Source organism: Dendronephthya gigantea, unplaced genomic scaffold (assembly GCF_004324835.1).
Source record: "Dendronephthya gigantea isolate DGI-Jeju-01 unplaced genomic scaffold, DenGig_1.0 000000F, whole genome shotgun sequence".
NCBI classification, from domain to species: domain Eukaryota; kingdom Metazoa; phylum Cnidaria; class Anthozoa; order Malacalcyonacea; family Nephtheidae; genus Dendronephthya; species Dendronephthya gigantea.
In genome coordinates, this window is record NW_021163010.1 from 5769811 (window position 1) to 5794747 (window position 24937).

Consider the following 24937-nt stretch of genomic DNA (forward strand, 5'->3'; position numbering starts at 1 on the left):
CAACTATTTAGTCCAACTGTGTACGCGAGGGCATGAAAATGGTGGCGACTGGTAAAAAAAAAAGAGGAAGAGGAACCGAAAAGTATCCAACGCGCCCATAAATCCAACGAGAATTGCATTTATTATACAACGTATAGAGTATTCTATTTAGATATCTGGTTTCTATTTAGAATTTGAGGAGCGTATGGCACCTATAATTGAAATTGCATGTGATCGTATTATAAGTATATAGCCATATAAAACCTAACTGCATGTACGCTGACTGGTGCATGATATATTACTAATTTCGTTACATTTGACGACTGATTTTCGTTCTGAATCCTAACATGGGAAAATGTGTTTTCACCACCTGCAGTTTTTTTAGTAAGTCTAATTCACATCTGTCCTAATTATGAACTTATAAGACGCTCTATGTACGCATAGTTCTTAAAAAGAAAAGCATCTGCTTATAGTTCATTGATTTTTTATGCGCCTAAGCAAGAGCCAAACATGCACACACAAGATAAAATGCCATTCGCAAAAATTTTTATCTCTCGAGGAACGTAGGAATTCTAAAGTAAAAGACATTAAAGTTTATTTGCACTCAAACATACGACGTGGGCGTGACATTAAATTATCGTTTCTAACTCTCTTTCTTTCTCTCTAAATAAATAAATATATATAGTATATATATCATGAATTTAAACTTTCTAAAATTTAAATCACTTTTCACGCTGCGCAATAGTAAAGTCAGGTAAGAAAATAAAGCCAGGTTTACAGCCATGCTATGGAATTGACCGAAAACATGGCAATACTGAAAGAATTGGCTGTCTTTCAAAAGATTCCCGATTCACTCAAAGTCGAGTAATCGAACATTTCGCCTAATCGCCTTACAGTGGTAATTGAATAATCCCTTTCAAATTGTAAACCTTGAACTTTCTTGTCTCTGTTCATGGGCGAAAGTGTCATGTTGTCGTGACCCAATTATGCCCCGCGCGCTATTCAAGTCAGAAAATTGTTGTGGAATAAGTACTAGTAGATTTTGTGTTGTGAGTCCTCATCTTACAAAACCAAATTTTTAATTAAGTTAACTTAGTGGAAGTAAGCATTATGCATCACGTGCTTAGAGTTTAGAGGGGAATTTAAATCGTTGCTCAGCGGGAAATCGAAGGATTTTCACCATCACGATTTTTATACCAATGTTGGTTATTTTTATATATACATGCTCGCAAAAAATACAACCGGTATTTCTTTAAATGATATATAAGAAAGCAAAACATCGATAGAATGAGATTGATTTCATGTATTCGAGTCCGAATGTGCATGTGTTTGTGCACGTCGTATAATTACTGAAACACTAGTGGAGGTTTGAACTTTTAAGTGCATTTACGTCAGCGTATAATAAACGCGAAACTGGTAACCAGCCCATATTCGGTGAAGTTGAGCAGTCATTGTGAATATAGTTTGATATAATTTGCTTTAGTATCACTTTATTCTTTGTGTTCTTGGCAAGTGGCTCTCATCGTAAGTTATTCCATATTGATTGTTTTGTGTCCAGTGCATGCCATATAAGGTTATAAAGCGCGCCACTCGGATGGCAACGACAGAAAACCGACAAATTTGCTCATATTAGGCACGCATATATTAGCAAAAGTATCCATTAGCCAAAGTATCCATAAAACACCCCAAACTTTATATCACCTTTCCACGACGACGATAAGTACGTGGAGTTCTGTGTAATGGAATCAAGGCTAAATTCACCAATCAAGGATAATGCAAACAATCAATACACATGCATAAATATACCAATATATCCTGGCTTTTGAAAATATTATGAACTATGTAGTCTATATTTTAATTATAAGACCTCGAAATTCCTGGTAATAATCATCTCTCACCTTTGTTTTCCTAACAATCCACCGGCAGTAAAATGAACAGAGCTAGTTATAAAGTTTGGTTGCCATGAATTCTGATAGTTAGAACTTAGAAATATTTTGTACAACAAATCTTATCATTATAATTTATAAAGTAAAACAATCTTATTTTGATTTATTTATTGGTCAATATTTAAAAACATATCATTGCTATATCAATGAGCTTTATAGACAGCTAACTTACGCGCTATACACCGAGCAGTCCAAGTATAGCTAGGTCGGTATACAGTCAGGAAAGGAAACCATTTCAAAGTAGTAGTACTTATACAGGCTTTCCCGTTTCGTTTTCAGAAGAGATTGAGTATTTATAACGGAAATTGGTGAGGCAAGTGACTTTTGATTAATTCCCGTACAAATAAACCACCTACGAAATAGAAGCAAGAAAAGGAAACTTTAAACTAACTGAATGATATAGGACTCCATTGTTTGAATAGTTCAAAAGTTCTTGACTGAATGGGTAGAATGACCTCCTTGTTCCAGGAAATGACAGATAGAATTGTGCGGTTAAAAAGAGGACAGAAGTTATCAGTATCTGACAGTATCTATGGCGCTGTTGTACTATTGTAAAATTGTACTATTGAGTAGTTCATATATGAGTATATACGTTTAATAGTGGCTGGCCAAGAAGTATCTCAGAATGACTAAACGGCCAATGTGTCGAGCCATGCGTTTATCTATACCGATGCACATGGCATGCACGTCTCCCAATATTCTATTTATAATAATTTCTTCAATTGATCTCGTTCACATGGAATACGTGACGTTTATTTTCCGCAAATTTTTTACAATGTCCGCACCCCTCGAAAATTACGTGACAGTCAGTCTAATGCGTCCAATATATGATATATTGCATAATCAAAGGATATTTTGCCCACAAACGGTAGAGATTTATCTTTAAAATATATTTCATTACGCTGGTCTGGAATCGAATAACCTGCGTTATTAGTATTAGTATTAGTATACGCGTCTGCCGGTGTCGCTCATATTAAAACAAGGTAATAAATGGTAAATATAAAGACATGACTTTGTATGATACATATAAAAACAGGCATAAAAGGTTCGGTAAAAATTAACTTGATATGACGGTCCATTGGGCTCTCGCAATGATGCATGATGCATGTTCGCCATCTTGAAGGCATATATGCGCCTCCTCTTACCCAGCCCTGGGTACGATTATACTACAAAAGTCTTGGAACTTTGAAATCTTCTGAAATAACTGGCAAAACGATAAGTCGCAGAACTACGTCTACAATCAGCATACCATTTTTTTTCGCTCTTAACTATAGGTAACGGTATTTTATAATTTGCCACTCAAAATAGTAGTGGTCATGAATAATATAGCACAGCGCCTTGGTACGAGGCTGTAGAAAATTCTAGATATACCTTTAAAAATCGGCGTATAAAATCGGCAACAATAAAAACTGCGACTGCATGCATAATTACTATATACCATGCAATATCATGATGTATACACAAATATGGCTTCATTCAATTTCGCCTTCTTTATTTCATTTCGTCTCGTGTTTTGGCGATTCACACGGATTCACCCAGAATCATTCGTTTTTTCGAATCGCGAGTCCGGTTTCGAATGCTAGAAAAGTCGAATTTTTTTTGACAATCATAATGATTTTTGAGAGTGTGTGTTACGTAACAACGAAAAATATTCCCGTGATCAATAAACTGCCATTTTAGGAATGTTAAAAATACTTCAACGATGAATCATACAGACGCCTTTGTTCTTTGTCTCTCACGAACAGGAATGACATGGGTGTAAAATCGTCGCATCATAAGAGGTCTCCTAGTTTGAGTGCCATCTTTCATTTTTAGGAAACAAGTTGTGAATCGTTAATACATAGCAAAAAGTAATTTCGGCGACATGAAACATGAATTTGAAGTGTGGGCAGTCGTTTATTGTCTGATGATGTGGTCAAATAGAATAATTAGAGAAATTAAGAAATTGAGTAAACTTCTTTGTCATAAATGCATTATATATATTAGCTATGCCAAATGAAAAAAGCAGTGGATCGATTGCAATGTGGGGGTTGGATTCCCGAGCCTCAGTTATGATTTTCAACAATGACTGGCCATTTTTGGCATTATTTTAACGGTGTGGGAACGAATGTGCACAGAATTGAAGAAATGACCTTAAATCATCGATGATGCACTGCCAAGTCCAGACGTCTTTGTACTGAGAACTCATAGACGATGCACTATTAACATTTGATGGCTTGCTAATTCTCATGATACACCCATGTTCATACATCCCTACCCTGAGGGATGACCCTGATCGGTGACTTCGCTGACTTGGCATTTTAGATTGTGACCGGGACATTGAGACAGCAAAAGCGATCTTGTGACCTCGGACACGTTTGCAAATTTATGTTTCATTTCACAGTAAAGATAGCGCTTTGCAAGGATAGACTTGCTCACTGGCAAAACTGACAATATTGATATTATAAGATCCCTAAAAAGATATTATTGCGTCAACGCCACTAGTTCGATCGATGCTGTTCGCTTATTCACATACCAGCTGTAGGCTTGATAGAAATTATTCAGTTGTTTAATCGTGGGTGTAAAAATATGGAGCGAGGAATGTAAATTGAAAAAATTATATATAATTGCTTATAAAATATTGCAATTGCAAAATGCATCGTATATGACGTAAACAGTGTTTATAACTGCTCACAATTGCTAGGCACAGAAAATGCCATAACGAAATGAAATTTTTTACTTATACGTCGAGTGGACTTTATAGCTTGCTAGCCCTTTTCATCGACTGCCCTGATTTCCTTTTAAACAAATCCGGACACGGGAAGTCGTAAAAAGAATTCAATTCTCACTGAACACTAAGTCAATAACCTTTTATTTATCTGGACATGTAAGTATTGCCTTATATCGTAATTTGCTTGCGTGATACACTACCTAAGCTGAGAATACCTAGAAGTTTGGAAATGATGAAATAAGTATTCCATATTATTTCAATGTGGAATTTTACGTACGCATACACAATATTACAAAAAGCATTCAAGGAAAACCACATATTTTCCAGTGCAAATGTTTCTGATATATGAATATTCTCAGTAGTGACGATGCTGGATTTCGTTCATTCCAAATCATTTTCGTATAAATCCAACCAGGGGCGTAGGAAGCATGGGGGAGGTTTAAACATTTGGCCATTTCCGAAGATCTAGAGCAAGCAAATTTCAAAAATTTTCTCGCTGGCGTCTCGTGAGCGTAGCCCTCCTCCAAACACTCAACATCGACCTACGCCCCTCATCCAACGTATTCGAAATACAAGATTATAAATGAGAATCCTTTTGATCAACTGCATGAGTTTTACTTAGGGAATAATTTCATTCAGCCACCATGGCTGGCTCGCAACTCGTAAGTAAGCTGCCTTGCGTGTTGGCTAACACAACGACTTCAAGGAGCACTCTATGAACCACTCATGCACTCCTTTGTTCTGAAAGCTTATTACAATTATAGTAGTAGACTAGTAGTTGCCACGATTCCAAGCATTCACACTCATCGAATACCCAAACCAACCATGCAAGCATAGTACATTTCCTTCCTGCATGAACGGTAAGATTTCATTCAAAAATTCAAATCCTCGTTGGATAAAGAGTTATACCATAATAGAATGCATGAGGGCTTTCTAACAAGACAATTTTGAACTCCTACTATAATTGAGTATAGTGTGAGCAAGCTTTGAAACACCCACTGACCAGGTTTCCTTTCATCTTTAAAAGAGTCTATTGACTAAAATGTGTATGTTGCATTGATGCTGTAAATCAAATTGAACTAAATTATCTGATAAAGTCTTTTTGTCGACACATATAATGTTCTGGTATGCATATTGAACGCCATTAGATGTACATAGCCTTGAGACTATTATCTGTGCTCACTCCTTCTTCCCAACATTGGAAATCAATTAAAAATTAATGTCCAAATATTTAGATGTAAGCCTTTTTAGTGAGCTTTACCCAAAGGCCTAGCTTATATTGTCAGTAATTTAAATGTTGGACAATATCGATTCGCACTATAGACCTTCAGCTGTTCGAGCATTGATGTTGTTTGGTTAATTGATTGTAAATAATTGCCTATGTCATTATTTTAAAGGATGGCTTCACACATTCCACAATCTCAATCACCGTCATCACATCTTCCTGATTCATTTTTTCAAAACGTTGACATCCATCGTGATCAGTTCAATAAATGCTTCATTTATCTGGGCGATGGAATTTTCCAAACAGCGTCGGGCTGGTCACTGCCCTTTACTCATGCAGTGTTGACAAGCGGTGATCGTGCAACAAACCTCGTGACCGGGAAAAGGGGCGGTGCCGGTGAACTGTGGCAAGCAAGCACGAGAGAATCCATCACAAAATCTCAATGCTGCGTTTTCAACGGTCCTAACCCAAAGTGCACACCAGCTTCCCCACAACCGGCAGGTGCTACAGCACACGTTTACGGCTTTACGCTACATTCCAGTTATCCCACCATGATATTAGCTTCATGATACTGCTACCAACATGCCAGGTCTGCAATAATTGGTTAAGATGTAAAGCAGAGGGGATCAACTTTCCTGTGGCTGGTGAACACGCGAATACATTATACACGTTTGCAGACAGCACCCATCCTGCAGTCAAAATTATAATTATTCAAGCAAGCGACGCTACAACAGGTGGAAAAGGAAACGCGGGAAGAGGAAGAGCGTGGAAAGGAAAAGGGGGAAACTACAAGATCAAAGTGGTGCTCCTCCATCTTCGAATGTAATTGGGATTGACACTTGACAACTTGAAAAACTTTGACCTATAGGACGATTATCACCTCATTCGGGTAGAATTAAACATTGAACTAATATAGAGAGAAGACCTCTTGCAACGAGAATTTGAAGCGGAGCTTTTCCGTTAGAAAAGCAACATCCTCTCTGATTGTAAGGGGGGAGGATCTTGATTAATAATAGATGACGTTATTACCTACTAAAGTTATTGACGTTATTACCTACTATCGTATAGTAGCCTGGAATTAGTATGTAGTCCCATCGCATTACTCTATTGCGGACTTTCACTACGACGGATCGGAAACTAACACTAAAGTTGGCAGCGGCGAAGGTGTTCGTAGAACTACATTGCCGATGGAGGTTTGTGGCTCGGGCATTGAGAAAATGACCTGCGACGTACATTTATACATGTATAACACTGCATGCGGTCAAGCCAAATTTGAGCGAGAAAATGTTTGCATAATATCGAAAAATTGCCATGTAAAATCCTGCAAAACCAGTACATGTACATAAGCCCCGTTTACACTACACTCGATATATTGGCACGGCACGGCTAAAATGGGTACCCGTACACCCCACTACCAAGTCAAAGACAGTAAAAACGATTTCGGCAGGCCTATTTATGACCATGTGCATGGCAGTTCCTCAAATTAATTTATCTATAGTTAAAATACCTTTCTATATACAGTATGTATTAAACGGAATGGCGAGGAGACCTATTATACTGTAGTATATCTTAATCATCAGAAAAGCAAAGTTTGGAAGCATATACGAGGACATTCATTTACTTAGGCTTCAGTGTCAACCGACAGTCCAGGCTCGAATCGACAACAGTTCACAAATATAAGTCTAGATTAACTGTCTGGAAACTCGTAAATTGATAACCTACCTTTAACAAAACCAGTTACTCCGATCACCATATACGTTATCCACATATTGGTAACTGCTTGCTGAAACCTTTTAATTAAACTTTTTCGCTGCTGCCTGCTTTTTCCCGGCCATGCGGTGAACAAGAAAATTTCACCACCAAATTTGAATACAAAATGTTTGCCGCCGTTCAGTAGAACACAGAGCTGATTGTTTTCTCGTAACAAAGGAACTGCGCCTAATAGGATGTTTTGCAAATAAATTTAAATTTATACATTTCAATGCCTGTCCAACGACTTGTGCCTTGAATTTAAAATGTCACCAACAATAGAATTGTCCAGTCAGACAGAGGAATATACAAATCACCTTACATGCATGCATGCACCTTTCATACAATCATACTGAATTCAATATTTAGGTTAATTTTAGGGATATTCGGCTGACTATAGCCGCGTTTACATTAGAAGCCTAGATCTGGTCTGGACCAGGTCTAGAACAAGCCTAGGATTATACTATTAAGTTGAAAATTAGTCAAGACTAGGTAAAGCCCGCGTTCACATTACAATAATCAGGCTCCATGCAGTTCAGGTCCATCCAGGCTTGGTACAGGCCACCTTCTTCTGTTCTGGATTTTGTGGCCTAGACCAGGTCCTGGTCTATATAGTGTAAACGCGGCTTAAGTTCTAGTTGCCTAGGGGCATGCATGCAGCCTCCACGGAGAGGAAACCTAAAAAGACAATTTAAGTGTATAGTTTATTTTGAAAAATTTCTATAGAACGAATAAGGACAGTAATGCATTAATTACACTTGTTTATCCTCAACATAAAAGGCAAAATTATCGTTTCATAGAAGGACTATAATTATAAGATTTTTTCACACCACCATAATGCTAGCGCTGGGCAAATAAATAACTAAATAAATGAAAGCGAGGATGATAATGTGTTGCTACACATTATATATAGTGTGTTGGAAATATATCGTGAAATATCGTGTAGTCGTAAGCCATCCACAATACCCAAACTAAATTTGCTTCTGGCTATAATCACAGTACAAATACAGTAAGTACTCCAGACATATGCATGCCTTAGAGATTTATGCCTAATCCTTTCACGTTTTTCTTCAAATTTTCCAGCGAATCTAAAATTCTCATAATATATAATATATATTGTAAAAATTCTCATATATATTGTAAAAATTATATATACCCAAAACTCCTATACAAAAATAAACATTTCTCTTATGGGTCATGATGATTACGTTAAATCATTCAATGCCACGCTGCAAAGTAATTAAACAGCATATTGTGTTATTAATTTGTTATTAATGTTTCTGCGATTATTGAACCGCCAGCAGTAACAGGTCACGACTGCCGTTTTTCTTGAAATTTGGAACTTTCTGGTTCGCAGCAGGTCGAACGAAAATTGTCTTTTCTCTCGAACCGAGAACACAAACAAGTTCATCTTCAACTTTCACGTCCGGTGTCTCGCGCTTTGCTCTGGAAACAAACAATCGCAATCAGAGATTCGTTATGATTGGTTGATGTTTTATAATTAGCGAAACGATTATTGTGATGTCAAAAACTGTTTACTAGCATTATCTGACGAGTTTTAATACGAACTCAATTTTGTTTCCAGATATGTCACCGACAGTTGGTGATGTTAAGGTGGCTGTTGATAACAGCCTAGTCCCAGGCCTTGTAAGCGCGCGCTGTTAATTATGCAGGGGGAGGTGGCCCAAGAGAACTGGGCTCTAAGACAATTTTGGCTACGATTCTATTTGGAAATCACACCACACACTTACTTTCGGCGCTACACACTTACTTTCTCATTCTCTGAAATGCCACACCCAAGGCCTCGGTGACACGATCTTCGTTTCCTGGATTATGGAAGCAAACAACGAGATCGTTTCCAGGAAATTTGAGCACCAATAACTGATCAACGCCACTTGTCAGCGCAATTCCGGTCGCCTAAATATACAAATGATATACTTTGTCTTGTATACTATAGTCTATAGATATTATTGCAGATATTATTAATCTCAATACGTGACATAAAGCAGATCTTAGGTGTGGAGACGACAAATATATATAGCTACTGAAGCCATAAAATGAACACGGTTCATAAAGGCCACAACTCTAAACAGCAGCAACAGAATTTAAAGACCAATATGATAACCATCGCAAGGTTGAACATTCTCACCTCTTGATAGCTCAACTGTTTCAGCACTTTATATTTTGGATTAAGCTTTAAGATGCAGGTATCCGTGAACAGAATGATCCTGTCTGATACTTGGTTGTGCAAGTTCACCTAAGAAACAATGCATTATTATTCAGACGACAAGTAATTTAAAGGTGCATGGGGTGCAGTCCGTAATGTAAACAAACGCTTTGTGTACATTTTGAATCCGTATATTTCGTAAAATATCAAGAACTTTCAGAATATTTGACACGCGGAGGAGGCGAAAATTGGTTCGGGTATAATGAACAAAAGTCTAAAAATTGATGGCATAAATATCAGTATAGGACACTTCTTGAATCAGGTGAATATCGTGTATGATAATGCTACATTATGAGCAACTACTCGGGCAAACCAAAAAAAAGCAAGGAGTAAATCGAACCCGTAAAATTTGGTATAAATGGTATAAATTAGAAATACGAAACTGAAATATAGCTCTGGCGCATGATAGTGATATATGTACTATGGCAGATAAGCGCACCTTTTTGGCCTGTGATGAAAACAAGATTTCCTTGAACTGATATTTCACCCTAAACGTTTCGATCATAAATCGATATTTGGTAGCAGTTCTGTTTTCACTGTCCTATATAAATATACAATAATACAAATTACACAATAAAATACAATATACACAAAATAACACAGCGATTAGTCAACCTGATCAGACACAGGTACGTCTGAATGATAACTCAAAAACACCTTGATACGTACTTGGGACAGATAATCACCCTTCCAACGTCGCTTACATCCCCATTCCTTGCGCCGACCATCAAGCGCTTCAGCTGCCGAGGCTTTCAAGTGAACTTCCTCTCTTTCAGCTTCGGGAATCTTGGATATGACCATCCAAGCTCGCCATCTATAACAAGAATCATCAGTCAATCACCGTATAAGACATTAGCAATTGAAATTCACTTCATTGATTGGTGTTCCTAAGATGTCTTATTCTTACTCTTTCAAAAAAGAGATGATAATTATTGCGTATGCTAGTTTGCCTCTCTGAGATGCAAAGCTCACCGCACGACCCTAGTAAGGCAATAGGATGATGATGATGATGATGATGATGATGATGATGATGATGATGATGATGATGATGATGATGATGTTACCTTCCGTGCACATTCTTCAGTTGATTGATGAATGTTTCGATCGCCTTTGGTGGAGTTGGCCAGGGTACGCTCTTTCCAAGATCAGGCTTCGACCGAACATTTCTGAAATTTACACGAGAAACCAACTGAACGTTCTGTTCTTAAAGAATCCATAAACACAAAACAAACAACCAAATCCTAGTTATTCAATAAACAAAATTTGTCCGAAATATAGTAATTTCGGGGGAACCTCCCTGCTTACATATATACACTTAGCCTTACTATACTTACTTAAATGCTTCGACGATTTTATTTAAATAGACTTTCATTTTCCAATGACGATAGCAAGCTATGATCGTATTCTTGGCGCGTAACTTTCGTACGAACAGCCTGGCAAGTCCACCACGAATGTTCTAAACAGAGAGAATCAAATGGAGTATAAAGTCAGAGTGTGATTATATGAAGGTTGGAAAATGCTATTCAGTCAAATTTCTGTGTGCTAATAAAGTCCAGTGCTAGTGATTTTAACTGAAAGTCTCCCTCATTGAACAAGGACAATGGATCATCAATCACCACAGATGATGATGCAAGTTTTACTAGTCTGCCTAACCCTAACCGTGTGACGTTTGCGATTTAAAAGGCAGCCAGACCACAATCAAATACTAAAGACTACATGATTTTTCTTAAATCTGATACGGCATGTGCATTTTTTGCTAGCGATTTAATAATTCCTGATCATGTTATGCACAAGCTAAGTGTGGATTCTGTCCTATATATTCGCGTTTCGTTGCTCACCCTTTGCAAAAGAAGAACAATTCCAGGAATTTTTTCACTTCTCATTTCCTCCAACGTAGTGATACTCTGGGGCGTGCGGATGAAAATCTTCGTTTTTCCATATTCGCAATCCTGTTCCAAATTTACGTCCTTGAGCAATACCTCAACTCCGCTTTTGTCGTTGCCATTGAAGTTAGGCCAAGTCCGTGGGCAGATCATTTTGTATCTATTATTATAATAGGAAATATTACATCTCACCTGTAATTTATCCAATTAGTAAGCTCGATTTGTACCACGTGATCAGGCAGTTAATTATCACCATTTTATAGAGTACATGTATATAACTTCATGTTATAGTATAAAAATCGAATAAGTCGAGTGCGTGGATGCAGCATACTGCAGCTGCATTAAATACGGTATCGGAATATCAAGAAGAGTTACCTTGTTAGAAACTTGGAATACAACTGTCGATAGGCAAAACCAGCTCTACGAACTCGTACGTTTTCCAGTAGACCCAAATAACTCACCTGAAAATAAAAGTAAATACTGTACCTCGCGGCGACATTCCGTGTTTACCTAGATCAGGGGGGAGGGACACTTCTTTCCCGTAACTAGACTTAATCAAGAACACAGTACAAAGTCTGACCACACAACGACCCGTTTCATGTTATAAACCTCAAAAAAGGTCTTGTTATCATTCAGTTGGCGGACAAGCATGCTTCTGATTGGCTATTGCGTCCAGTTGACCAATCGGGGACAAGCTTCGTCCGCAAAATACGGGTCATCGCGCAGACTTTCTATAAAATGGCCTGTACTCACTTGATGTTTCACCCGATTCTCATCGAACAAGGATGCTGACTTGATATCATTAGGTTTGATACAACGAACATAGTGCGGCTCCTTTAAAAAGAAATGATCGATTTAGAAACAAAAATACTTTATGACCACCTTAAAATATACCACTCACCTTTATCATTAGAATTTCCACAAGAGAAATCATGGAATTTTTGAAGAGTGTAGCAACAGTAGGAGGACGCTTCGTCACCTTAAGATAAACGATATAAATCATAGAAACAAACTTCAAAAATAAGCTTCAGACTTGGTATATCCCAACTTAGAATCTCAGCTTATAGAACTACTTACTGTATATGTATATGTGACTGCAAAAACTAAGAAACATTTATATACCTTTGTGACTGCTTCTTTGCCTTCAGGCCACATTTCTTTAAGAGCTGAATGGTTGCTACGAAGAGATTAAGAGGATTAGCGAAACTTGTGCTAGATGCATGGTTTAAGGTGTAAAAATCTCGACAATCATTCACGACATCGCATGCTGCTTCAACTTTAGGTTCTGAAAGTTGTCCCATGCAGCAGTGCATAGATTGATGTAAACAAGGACGAAATCCAAATTCCAAAGCCAAAGCTGGAAAAAGCGTCTTGTAATGGGTTAAACTGTCAAGCTTGATTCAGTTTGAAATATTTCTTAAACCATAAAGCGGTAATTTTCCTGCATGCATGTGCTTGATAGAAATAGATTTTGCATGACATGTTGTTATCTTGACAGGCCTATATTTTCTGCTTAAAAAATCGGGAGAAGATCTTCTTAGTTTAACTTTTTAAAATTATAAGTTTTCATTTCAGCTGTGGCGTTGCATTTTGTTCTCCCCGTTCAAACTTATAAACTGGCAGTTCAGTGAATTCGTCACATATGCACTTTCAAAGAGCAAATTCTAAACTTCAAAAATATGATCCCAACATTCCTATTACCAAGGAAAAGATAGTGCTCACCAATTAAACAATAATCTTTTAAAATCTTGAAATAGTGTGTCCTTGTTCTTGTCCAAAAACCCGTCAACTTTATACCTAAACATTTTTTTAAAAATACACAATTTCATGCATGTGGTACTTGCAAAATTTCAAAAAATTTAGGTTGAATACGAGTCGCATGCATCAAAGGAAACTCTATTTGAGATTAAGAATTTAGATTCTAAATGAATCAGGTCAGGAATATTCTAAGAATCTTTAAAACTTTTCAAGAAAGTGTTACATATAAAAACAACGGTGGGAATGAGTCTTCATACTTACACCACATCCCCGGCATAATGCTGAATCTTAAAATCCTGATTGTGTGTAAGACTTTTATTGGAGGGTTCAATCTATAGAAAATACCGAGCATATTAAAACACAGAAGGATGATAGCTAGAAACATTTTGCCGGCCGGTGTTTCGCAACATAATGAGTTCTGTTTAGCAATCAGAAGGGGGGAGGCAGGTTAACTTGCACGTTCTTACATGCATGTTTGGTCGTAAAGTGTAATTTATGTGTTCACAATTCGTTACAACATTCGTTAGAAGCTTTACCTGCCGACTTGAGTAATGTTTGTGATCTTTAAGTTTCTGGTCCATCGTGTGTAAAATCATCTTGTAAAGATAGGAAATTGAAGATGTTGAAAATGTTTCTATTTAATATCTTCTCATTAGCCACGTTCTTGCTACGTGAGAGGATACTGCATGTTCACTAAAATCATTCATCCAAAAGATTTTACTTACCTCGTCGGTGACTTTTCCAGCACTGATGATCGCTTCATCCATGATTGATATGATGCCTTTATGATTCAGTTCAACCAAGTCACATATGATTTTATTGTTGAAGTATTGTACCTGCAATTCAAAGAGATTTAATAGGATTTCAGTTCGGAGAAATTTCTCTTCAAGAGATCGGCTAACACTATGCCCATGTGGTCAAAATTTAAAATTGAATTTCAGTTGTACGCTGTTGTCACTTTTTCCGTGTGAGTTTAATTTAGTCTGCTTGTCCAAATGCTTCAAAAATTGACAGTTTGACAAATGAAAAGTGTTCACAAAATCGATGTTGAAATAACAGGAAACCTCTTCCACTTACATCGACCCACTCAATTCCTTCTCGTCTGTATTCTTCTTGTTCCTGCTTCAGTACCAATTCAATAAATAATTGTTGTAATTTCTCGTTACAATAATTGATGCAGAACTGTTCGAATCCATTCACGTCAAATATTTCAAAACCATAGATATCAAGAACACCGATCACGGTACATTTACCGTGTCGAATGTCCTTCACTTCCACGGCATTGTTGATTTTCACAACAATCCACGAAAATAATCTGTCGTACATTGCCTGAAAAACATCAATCATACCACATTTAAAAATAGAATGTATATTTTTATTTTAAAAGGATATAACTTCTCTCATCATTGTTTTTAAATATTTTCACATAAAAGCAATGAGATTTCCGCCATCAGTTTAGCAGTTGTCTACAGACAAAAATATTGCGGGACTGCATACCTTCAAACGCATGGTTATCACAATCGTGATCTCGTACCTTACATAATGCGTCGCGACCATAATAAGCATCATCCAAAGAATGTCCTTTCTCCATGACCTCCCCCCGTGCGGCCACAATGCGATATAATAACGCTTTCTCAATCTCCTCGATTGTGGAATTTAACAAAGTTGCCAAAGTAGATAACAAATCACGATCTTCGATAACAGCTTGGTCTTCCTCAAGTACGAAGTCTAGATTACCCTAAGGTAAGAATGGGTTGTTTGATAGATCAAAATATGCGAATAAAGAATATATCGAGGGTATGCAGGCCTTGTAATTTTCCCAATGCAATGAACAGTAGGAAAATTCTCCCTCAACTCATTCTTGGGTTCCTGTACGGTCATGGATTTCAGTGGGACTGGGTCAATATCCGGACACAATGTAATTGAAATACGTTTTGTTTACTCTGTGGTCGGCTTTGTGATTGATGGCTGGCATATACGGGCAACTTGGGTCCATTCACACATTTCTGTGCAGCATAAACGTACGTTTGTTCTTTTGATAGATGTGAACGAGTGGATTGCTAGGAATGGTGTGATGTTTACGTGTCTTCATTTGAACATTGATAACTAATCCACTCGTTTACATCAATCAAAAGAAAATCGCACCTAAGATCGCCTAAACAGATCTTGAAATAAGACTTAACTCGTTTAAATTATGGCCGAAATGCTCATTGAAACCCAGCAATACTTTGGGTCTTTGCCTCGAAAGGTGATATACCAGCGCCATACTGTTGAGATCTATCAAATTCTCACATGATAAAACATACCAGGTGAATAATGGCGGCCACCACTTTCCATACAGTTTCTCGTTCTCTGTCGGTGAAACCAATCATTTTCATAGCTTTATTCACTACTTCGTAATCTTTCTTGTCGTCGATTGTTTTGACCTGCCGAATGACAAGATCAAGTTTAATTAGAGCTGTGATGTAACAGAAAGAGACGTGTAGGTACTTTGAAATCAACCTTAAGCACTTCATGTACGCTATCTCGTAATGAATGAGCTTTACTCACTGAGTGACTCTCGCCTTGATTAATGTAATGATACTGCGTGGCGTCCCGTACTAGACCATATGATCTTAACAACTCTTCAGGAGCTCCGTATATTAACTGAAAACAAAAGTAAAAATTCGTGTTTAAATTGAAAGATAAAACATTCTCTGAAGTCAAAATGTCAGCCGGAAAAATTGCAGCTCAAACAAAGAAATCATTGTTAACGGTCTTTTTAAGCTCCAATGATCCCATTTTGTCGGATCCAATTCTTTATCACTTCCAATGAATGTTTTATAGTCTGTTGACTTGCAATGTATATGGGCTGGAAATCAGCTAAAGTCGATGCTTTATCAATATCAATATTAGACTGCATTTCATTCGTCATCCGGACAAAATTGGACCGTGTGATTAGTTTCATAGATTTTAGTGGTGGTCAGCTCTAAACAAAGACACGGTAATTGGAGCGAGTTCGGAATGAGTTCTTCACTGAATCTGCTTTGTGCTTGGTTGGCAACACGTGGTTGTAACTTCGTATCAATGCCTCACTGCACACTTGAGTTTTAAATCATCGAAACTTTTTAGGCTGACCATAGCACTCAAGTTATTGACAAAAGTACTTACGCACCAATTAGCTGTATAAATGTGAGGATCTGTATTACTCAACCTTGGATAATCGTAATGAATGGCATACCTGATAAAATGAGTGGAAATTTCTTTCTCCTTGCTGTTGCTTTATTACTCTCGACTATTTAAAAAATCATAAACAATACTGAGACTCATTACAGAGGGAACATCACAACGGAATAATCTCAAACGCAATATGATGGGTCCGCCGCAGCCGTCGACATCACAAATTTCATACAATACGGTGTTTCAAAAAGGACGAAACGAAATTAGAATAATTTTACATGCAAGATATTTTGGATTTAATGCCTTAATCCATACGTAGTGCAAATAGCAGTTATTTCAATGATAACTTTCGTATTTCATAACAGCAAAAGATGTTGGATTACTTCATAAATAAAATTTAGTGATCGAAATAAATTTTTTTTTAATATTATTGAAAGGAAATCGATTAAACGAAACTAGGGATCCAAGGATAGTGCAAAGTTTTCATGCCCTGCAGTTTAGTCTCTTTTCTTCGTCAAACAACTGTGACTACATTCACTACATTTATATGATGGCAACAATTTATCGTCATTTCATAAGAATAGCCAAAATAGTTGCGTTGTAAATAATGTAAATAAACCGCGGTGCATATTATGTCTATGATGTGGATACTTCGACGCGTAGCTAAATCGATACAAAACAATATACATATAATCAATACTGTATACCGCCAAAATGATTTGATTACTGCACAAAATGTCCGTTTTGTATAGTATCATTTATGTACTGTATGCAGAATACCAGGTATCGACTTGCTATATATCGACATAATATATATTCGTCATTCGTGTAAGAGATCTATCAATACATAAACAACACAGCGTCGTTTCTTCCTAACCTATTAGCTCTATTTATGGAATAAACCTTCCAAATTATATTTGTGTTGAATTGAATGCTCGTAATTCATAACATAAGTTGATAAATTGCGTAGATTCTCAAAGAATTGCACGATTTAAACGCTCGGAATGTTTTGAAGCAATGCTCGTCGCTCCTCGTTTCTTTACATCGTGAATAATGTTGAAGGCTCGACGGCACATGCGCAGTTGCGACGTATAGGAAAAAATCGGGTGTTCCGGGGGTAAATCTGCGCAAATCCCTTTGAAACAAAACCCAAACCGCGGAAAAGCAATGCTTTAAAATTTACAGTAACCGTCAAAATTCCTCAATATTTTGGTGAACTTAGCAAAAGGGATGTAGAGAATTAATAAATAAAGCAAGTTAAACTGATTTAAAAACTTTAAATTACTGATTATATACAAAAAGCTACTATACGCATAAAAACACTCCGCCCCCCGGAGTTTACACTATGACTGACTGACTGTCTGATGTGAATTTTCGCCACTCACCACAATACTGCAAAGTTTCACAGAAACTTTGCACTAAAAAACTGAACTTGTTATGAGCTCGATGCGATCATGCGACAATAGGATTGCCCATTCAACACCTAGTGGTGGAAGTCGTTGAACTCGATATATATGTATTAGCGCATGCCCCCCCCCCCGTGTCTCTGCTATATAGACCTTACCTTTTCTAGTAAATAATTATTTATATGCCCCCCTACAGGGTCGCCTTTGAAATCAAAATTAATATCCATGTATTTGCCGAATCTACTAGAGTTGTCATTTCGATTCGTCTTCGCATTACCAAAAGCCTCCAACAGAGGGTTTGATTGGAGCAATAAATTGGTCACCCTGAAATCAATTGGAAATGTACATTTAATATATATAATTACATGCCGCGTCCGGGGGGTGGAACAACGGACTAAGCATGATGCCATGATGCAGGGGACGAGGGTATAGGACGGGGCAAAGAAGGACACACAGGGCAGGACAAGAGGATGGTGCAGGGGACAAAACAAAAAACGGAGCAAAGAGGAAAGAGTGGTCAGCGGAGAGAAGGAATAGGGGTCCGGAAAGAGATTAGGAGGTGCTTAGGACGGCATAAGGCGTCATCAACCAGTTAGAGCTCAATTCATATAGAAATATGGCATTGAAATGAATATTAAAATGAAAAGTGTAAAATTTAATTAGATTTATGAACGCCTTGGGCGATAAAATCTTACCTTTCAACTTCTTGTTGTTTGGAGACATTGGTAACAGCTGTGATGTATCTCATAATGATCTTTGAAGCCTCGGTTTTACCTGAACCACTTTCCCCTTGGGTAAAAAAAAACTTCATCACCAAACAGTGTAATGCTAGCACGTTTTCTAATTCATTTTTCTAAACGTAATCGATCTCCTTAGTTTCTCTAGTGCTAGCAAAAACATTGAACATTGTGATGAACATATATGAAAATAAAGATGTTTAAAACTCGTGTGTCGAAATTTAAAGACTTAGTAGAAAGGGGAAAAACTGGTTAGAATAGCATGTTTATAACGAGTTATCGTTCTCGACCGACGGTGAGCATTGGTAATGTAAGAATTCACTAGTTGCTCCCGATGAGACGAGGTCATGAACAACATCGTTATCCGATGACCTACTGTATACGTTGTTCAATTAACTACCTGTTTGAACTAAGACTGAATTGATATTGAAGGTTTTCGGAAATCATCGGTATTTCTATAAAAATTGGCCGTGATGTAGAGACTGCAAATGGTCAAGAATTGTTCTTCGCAGAGGCAATAATAGGAACAGAATTAGGGTATGGCGGTAATATGCGGATAGTAAGGGATATTTATAGCAAGCGACTTAGGATTAGCCAAACTAAGAATATCCTAGATTAGTCATCTTTAAAGCATAACTCGATCAATATGCTCATGAAATCTCAGCCACAATGGAATTTTAAAATTTACGACAAATCCCCCACCATTTTGCAAAAATGTTATCGTAAGCAGGAAAAAAACTAGGAAACATTTTACACCTTTGTTCCCGAAAATAGTACGTTTTTCGAATTTAAGCCAACTCCAATTTGAGATTTGCTGGAGGTATGAATGTGGAGCCGGAAAGTATAATGATGTTAATAATTTTCTTGTATGATTGCATGGCGACTTTAGTAATACTAAATAATAATAATCATATGTTAATAATAATAATAATAAAATAATAATAATAATAATAATAATAATAATAATCATAATAATAATAATAATAATAATAATAATAATAATAATCATAATAATAATAATAATAATAGTCATATGTTTAGTAATACTTTACTTTAAGTGACGCGCAAACGTGTATTCAAGTAATTGCACTGATGAAGGTCCGGGTTAACGGACCGAAAGCTTTGCAGTATTTAATACTTACGTGGTGTACCTACAAGTTATTATAATTATAATGATGTTGCATGAAAAATTGGATGAGGTTCTTAGTTATCCGGAATTATTACATGCATTAAAGTGTTTTCAGAGAACGAAGAATAATATCCCACTTATAAAGATCTTGAAAGGTCTACAAGGATATCATAGAAGTCTGATTAAGCAGTAACTCCAAAGAATTGCTTACATTGCACGATTTTTTCTCTTTATTCTTGACATTTAAGTTATAACGTGCGTTTGATAAAAATTCGTCAACAAAGTTGGAGTAAATTTCAGCCTTCTCCCAGTGAAGCAAAGGTAATGAATACCGATCAGTGAATACCTTGAATAAATAGCAAATTCATAGAACATTCTCTGATGTATGCAAACACAACGTCACTCGTTCTGCATGACAAGTATAATAGCTACTTTCAGCATATTTGGCTAACGGTATAATGACTGCACAAAGAATATTTTTACAGGTGGGTTTAATTGTTTCCTACTTATCTTAATTTCCCACTGAGACATTGCAATTGTCTCTACTTTCTCCTTATCTGAGTTCACAATATCACCCACCAGTCCACCACTTTGATGGAAATTCATTTATAGAATAACGTGTCCATGCATGTGTGGACGCCACGATCTAAACTATACCCCCTTCCCGGGCCTTCCCTTTCTATTATTGCATCTGTTTGTTCATGAATAAACCAATCAATGGTTCAAACGTATAGTGGCACACAGACTGGGCGTAGTGAGACTCTTGAAAAAAACACATTACAGGTATATAAAGATTAAAGAATGGGTTTTGAGAATATAAAAATGACATTATTCCCCATAAATTTTTCCAGGGTACGATTTGTTTTGCCAAATTTTAATGTTACAAACAAAAGGGTCTAGAAAAAAATGAAGCTATATGAGAAAATGTTTGGTAATCTGTTGGACTGGTGTACATTTTACAATATTGCATACTGTACGTAAAACTACATAAAACTTCATACAAAGAATTAAATTGCAGCTGGAGTTATTAAACATTGAAACCATGCTTTTATATTATATATATGATTACTTAATTATTATGTCACTTAAGCATCAATTAAGAGAGTTCAATTAAGAAAATATGAGATGGATTGTTACTACAGTTGGTTCAGCTGTTTATAAACAGATGGAAATGGTACGATTATAGAATACCGGGCCAATAGCTAGAATAGTAGAATAATAGAACTGAGAAATGATAAACAGGTTGTGCTCTGGGGGAATTTGGGGGCCTGGCTGCACAATTAACCGAAAATAAGTTCATTATGTTAAATATCTGTTAGAGAATTAACTGCCCCGTTCTTTAAAAATAGTGCTTATTTTTGTTCTGTGAAAGTCCAATTCATGCATAAAGTAACATAAAACAAGGTAGTCCTATATGGCATTCACTGTTAAGACTTGGGTTGGCCACTATAGCTGCTTCATGGAAATGAAAACAGACATTTCCTCTTGTTGAAATAAACTTAGGTTAATGAGGATTGCTAGCCTGTTCAAATAAAGACTATAGTCAAAAGAAAGACCTGTCTATGTATGCCACTTAATCCTTTAGGCGTTTTTTTTTTCAAAATGCATTTACAAAATACAGGGGTTAAATTTCATTAAAAAGGTCGGCCTATATTTCCCTTTAATGCCATTTTGATGTGATATGTTTATTTATCAGTATGACGTACTGCAAATATGAGTATCAGATTAATTAACCATCTAGAGTAAGTTGAATATTAGCTAAAATTTTATATTCCAAATTGTGTTTTGTTCTGCACTTTTATGAATGTAAATAATATTTTGTATCATATAGGACTTTGTCAATATTTTGACATTCCTTATTGGTAAAAACTCAACTTAACCTCTGGCACTACATGAGCCTACCTCAACAGAATTTAATTCTGTTTATGAGTTGAACTCTTTTTCAAAAGAAATAAGGATTTCAGACGAAGGTATATTCATGTGAAGTTTGTATATTGTATTACCTACTAACTTTGACCAACCCTGGGCAATTGTTATATCTCTTTCAGATAGTTTCAATGTGAAATTTGAGCACATTCAAGTAAAACACTAAAAAAACAATAATGCAATTTCTATTTTGGTACTTCATCTGCCTGATTGTTGATCAACAATCTGTATCATAATCAAGCCATAATCTTAATAGCTAGTGGTTTTCTCTACCCTTGAACCCAAGTTTGATAACCCACAGCTGTGGCAGTTTACACTGTAACATTCTATTTTCAGATGTGACATGATTGCACAATTGATCAAATATCTATGAATTATTAAGAAATGAATGTGAGATAGTCAACATGTGGGTTTTACTAACCTCCCATAAATATCATTATATTTCAGATACCTTGGGCTAATTTTGTTTTAAGTGTGAACAAAACAATTGTACTTATGCAGTTCTGGTATGAAGGAATTCTTCTTCTTTTATGTATGCATATCTAATTAGCCACTGTAGTTTGATATCAATCATGTACACAACCTATGTGGCCATAATTGGATCTCAGCCCATGCAGTGTAAAATTATGTTACAAATTTTGGGCAAACATGACTGGCAAAAAGGAAATGAATTTGTCAATTTGCCCAGTACAAGCATAAACATGTTAATTTTAATGTTTACATTTTGCTGTAATTAATTTTCAAAATGCAATTTCTCCTATAATTTAGTACTAAAAATTATCCCTTTACATCAAAGTATATCAATACATATGGTAAGAACATTGGCCAGTCAAATTATTAAAGAACAAGGGACCACAAGAATCTCAAGTAAATTAACTATAGAACAAAAACATGTGAAATTCATTTCTGCTTTTAGACCTTTGAAGCTGATCATCACTCAAATACATATTATGTTTCTGTCATCAAATCAAAATAACAATCAAGAGAGCATTTATATCTAATTACACACAAGTCTGCATTTACACGTTATGCTGAAAGGAACAGAATAAAGGGAGAAAACTGCATATTTTAGGGAACGTCAAAAAGATATTTGGGAATTTACGACCGTGTAACAAAATCTGAAACATATATTCAGGAGTATGCATGCTGATATTCTCCTGACCCCTAAATAGCATCACGGAATCATTGTGTATCATTTTCGTGCACTGTTATAATTTTAGGCAAATTATCCACACAGCTCTTTTAATACCGAAGTAATTATTATAAACGATGTACTTTAAACTGTATCAAACAATAATGTGAAAGCAAAACACAGAGGCAGATATTCCATAAAGGTGTGTCAGCATGTAAGTATTCTGTCAATATATTACCCATATTCATGTTTGTGGGTTTCGTATAATTTCGTGAAATTATCAGCCTTGCATTAACGGAATTTTAACCAACAACCTAATGACGTTTTACTGCGCGTTGAAGGGAAAACATCAACACTTTTAATGTACGAATCGATACACGATAACTTTATAAGTTACTTGCTTGGACCGCATAAACCATTGGCCAAAAATTAAATCAGTATCTATATGCATTCTTACTTTGTTAAAATTACAAACCACAAAATCGACATACAAACTGTAATATATATTTCATTGTTCTCTGTATATTATGTGTGATTGGTTTTGATGGATCAAATTATTCCAACATTGAATGCCTATCGTGCTGTCAAATTTTGTTTCACTTGACAAAGCTTAGCAACCGCGGATTGCAGTGTAAATATTATATTTTAAAGTCACTCATATCTTACACTGCTCCCATGAATTATAAACTAATGAGCTTGTTGAGCGGATTAGGAGAACTAATTCGCTATAATTTTGACTTCAAATATTGAGATATTTACTTCAAACTCTGGGGATTTAAACATATTACATATGCACTGATTCAGCATTAATATTGTATTATTTGTTCAGCACGACAATTATCTCTGCTATTTTGTTAATTACAACTTACCCGAAATCACGATGCACGTATCTCTGCTCTTTCGTTTCATACTGATGTATGCTGCATCGGCAATGGCAAATATATGCGGCGGTCTCTCATAAAGTTCCCTGCCAGAGTAATCGGCGATTTTATCCTTGTCATAAATGTTCAATGTTTTATACGGATTCATTGACACCAACACTTCACCGATATAAGTATATATTCTTTCCTTCTTGTAACGCAGTTCTAAGTTGGCCATAAACGCTTCCAATGAGATTTCATCGAGAAGGACGAAATCTTCCTTGCCATACATCGCTCCTTCGTGGAAGGACGCCGCCATTTTGAGACACGAAGTATCAAAGTTATCCGAAGAAGTCTGAAATAAAGCCGTCAGCCCAGCAGCAGCGACTGACCCAGTGACCTGGTATCGCGAAGGGAGACCCAGCCTAACTATATATAATCCTCTACGATTGGTTGGAATATTGTAACACTGTTTCCGACCAAAATTGGTGGGGGTGCAGAAATAGCAATCTGTTGTACTAATATAATGCGAGTGGGTGGGTGATGTAGGCGGAAGTATTTCATTCTTTGAATGCATAATCTGAATTTTTGGCCACCAAAACAGCAATGAAACTGCGCATATTGCGCATATCGGTTTCTAAGTGGTACACTTATGACTTTTGTCAAACTTTTAAGTGGCTCAGAATGATATATGCTCAGTAAGTACAGCGTGATATGTGAATACCTGCGGCACTGCCGCACTGAGTTGTCTTGCATGTTATTATGTTGGCTATAACAATATGTCTTTCAACCGAGGTCACTTTTAAATGTGTTCGCAGTTTGGTCACGCCTGGTTAATGTTCCAATTAAGCTGTTTAGTCGTGTCTACGGTTATGGTTGAAAAAATAAATATATAAGTAAACTCTAGCCGTTTCTATGCAGTTCGAAAGTGATTCACAATATAACCTAAAGAGAAATACTGTAGTGCTTGCTGTTGCACTATTGTCCCGCATGGACTATTAAAGGTGGTCGTCATGTACGATAGTAGACTTACTGAATTTCTTTTTTGTGCCAAGACGGCAAATTATGACGATTTTACGAGAGCATTAATTGAATCATAGTTTAGATTATT

General features: G+C 36.5%; 1 protein-coding gene across 1 annotated transcript; it reads right to left on the reverse strand.

Annotated features, from left to right (window-relative positions):
• Positions 1-8225: 8225 nt before the first annotated feature.
• LOC114538302 (unconventional myosin-Id-like) lies at positions 8226-24680 on the reverse strand. The gene is made up of 24 exons (XM_028559490.1): positions 23836-24680; positions 18738-18831; positions 18201-18366; positions 16698-16751; positions 16028-16123; positions 15784-15903; positions 15012-15215; positions 14555-14806; positions 14203-14313; positions 14014-14073; positions 13739-13809; positions 13442-13516; positions 12842-12896; positions 12621-12698; positions 12473-12553; positions 12095-12180; positions 11675-11879; positions 11171-11292; positions 10901-11002; positions 10506-10650; positions 10276-10377; positions 9759-9866; positions 9381-9526; positions 8226-9055 (listed from the first exon to the last, which is right to left on the reverse strand). The coding sequence occupies exons 1-24, from the start codon at positions 24401-24403 to the stop codon at positions 8896-8898; spliced, it is 3261 nt and encodes a 1086-aa protein (XP_028415291.1). The 5' UTR covers positions 24404-24680; the 3' UTR covers positions 8226-8895.
• Positions 24681-24937: the final 257 nt, after the last annotated feature.

Bases quoted from the DNA above. Each gene is read 5' to 3' on its own strand.
- LOC114538302 (XM_028559490.1), bottom strand. From the start codon at position 24,403: ATGCATTCAAAGAATGAAATACTTCCGCCTACATCACCCACCCACTCG. The intron at 11,293-11,674 runs GTGAGCAACGAA...CTCTCTGTTTAG, and splicing joins TTGTTCTTCTTTTGCAAAGG to AACATTCGTGGTGGACTTGC. The intron at 9,056-9,380 runs GTAAGTGTGTAG...GTTTGTTTCCAG, and splicing joins GCATTTCAGAGAATGAGAAA to AGCAAAGCGCGAGACACCGG.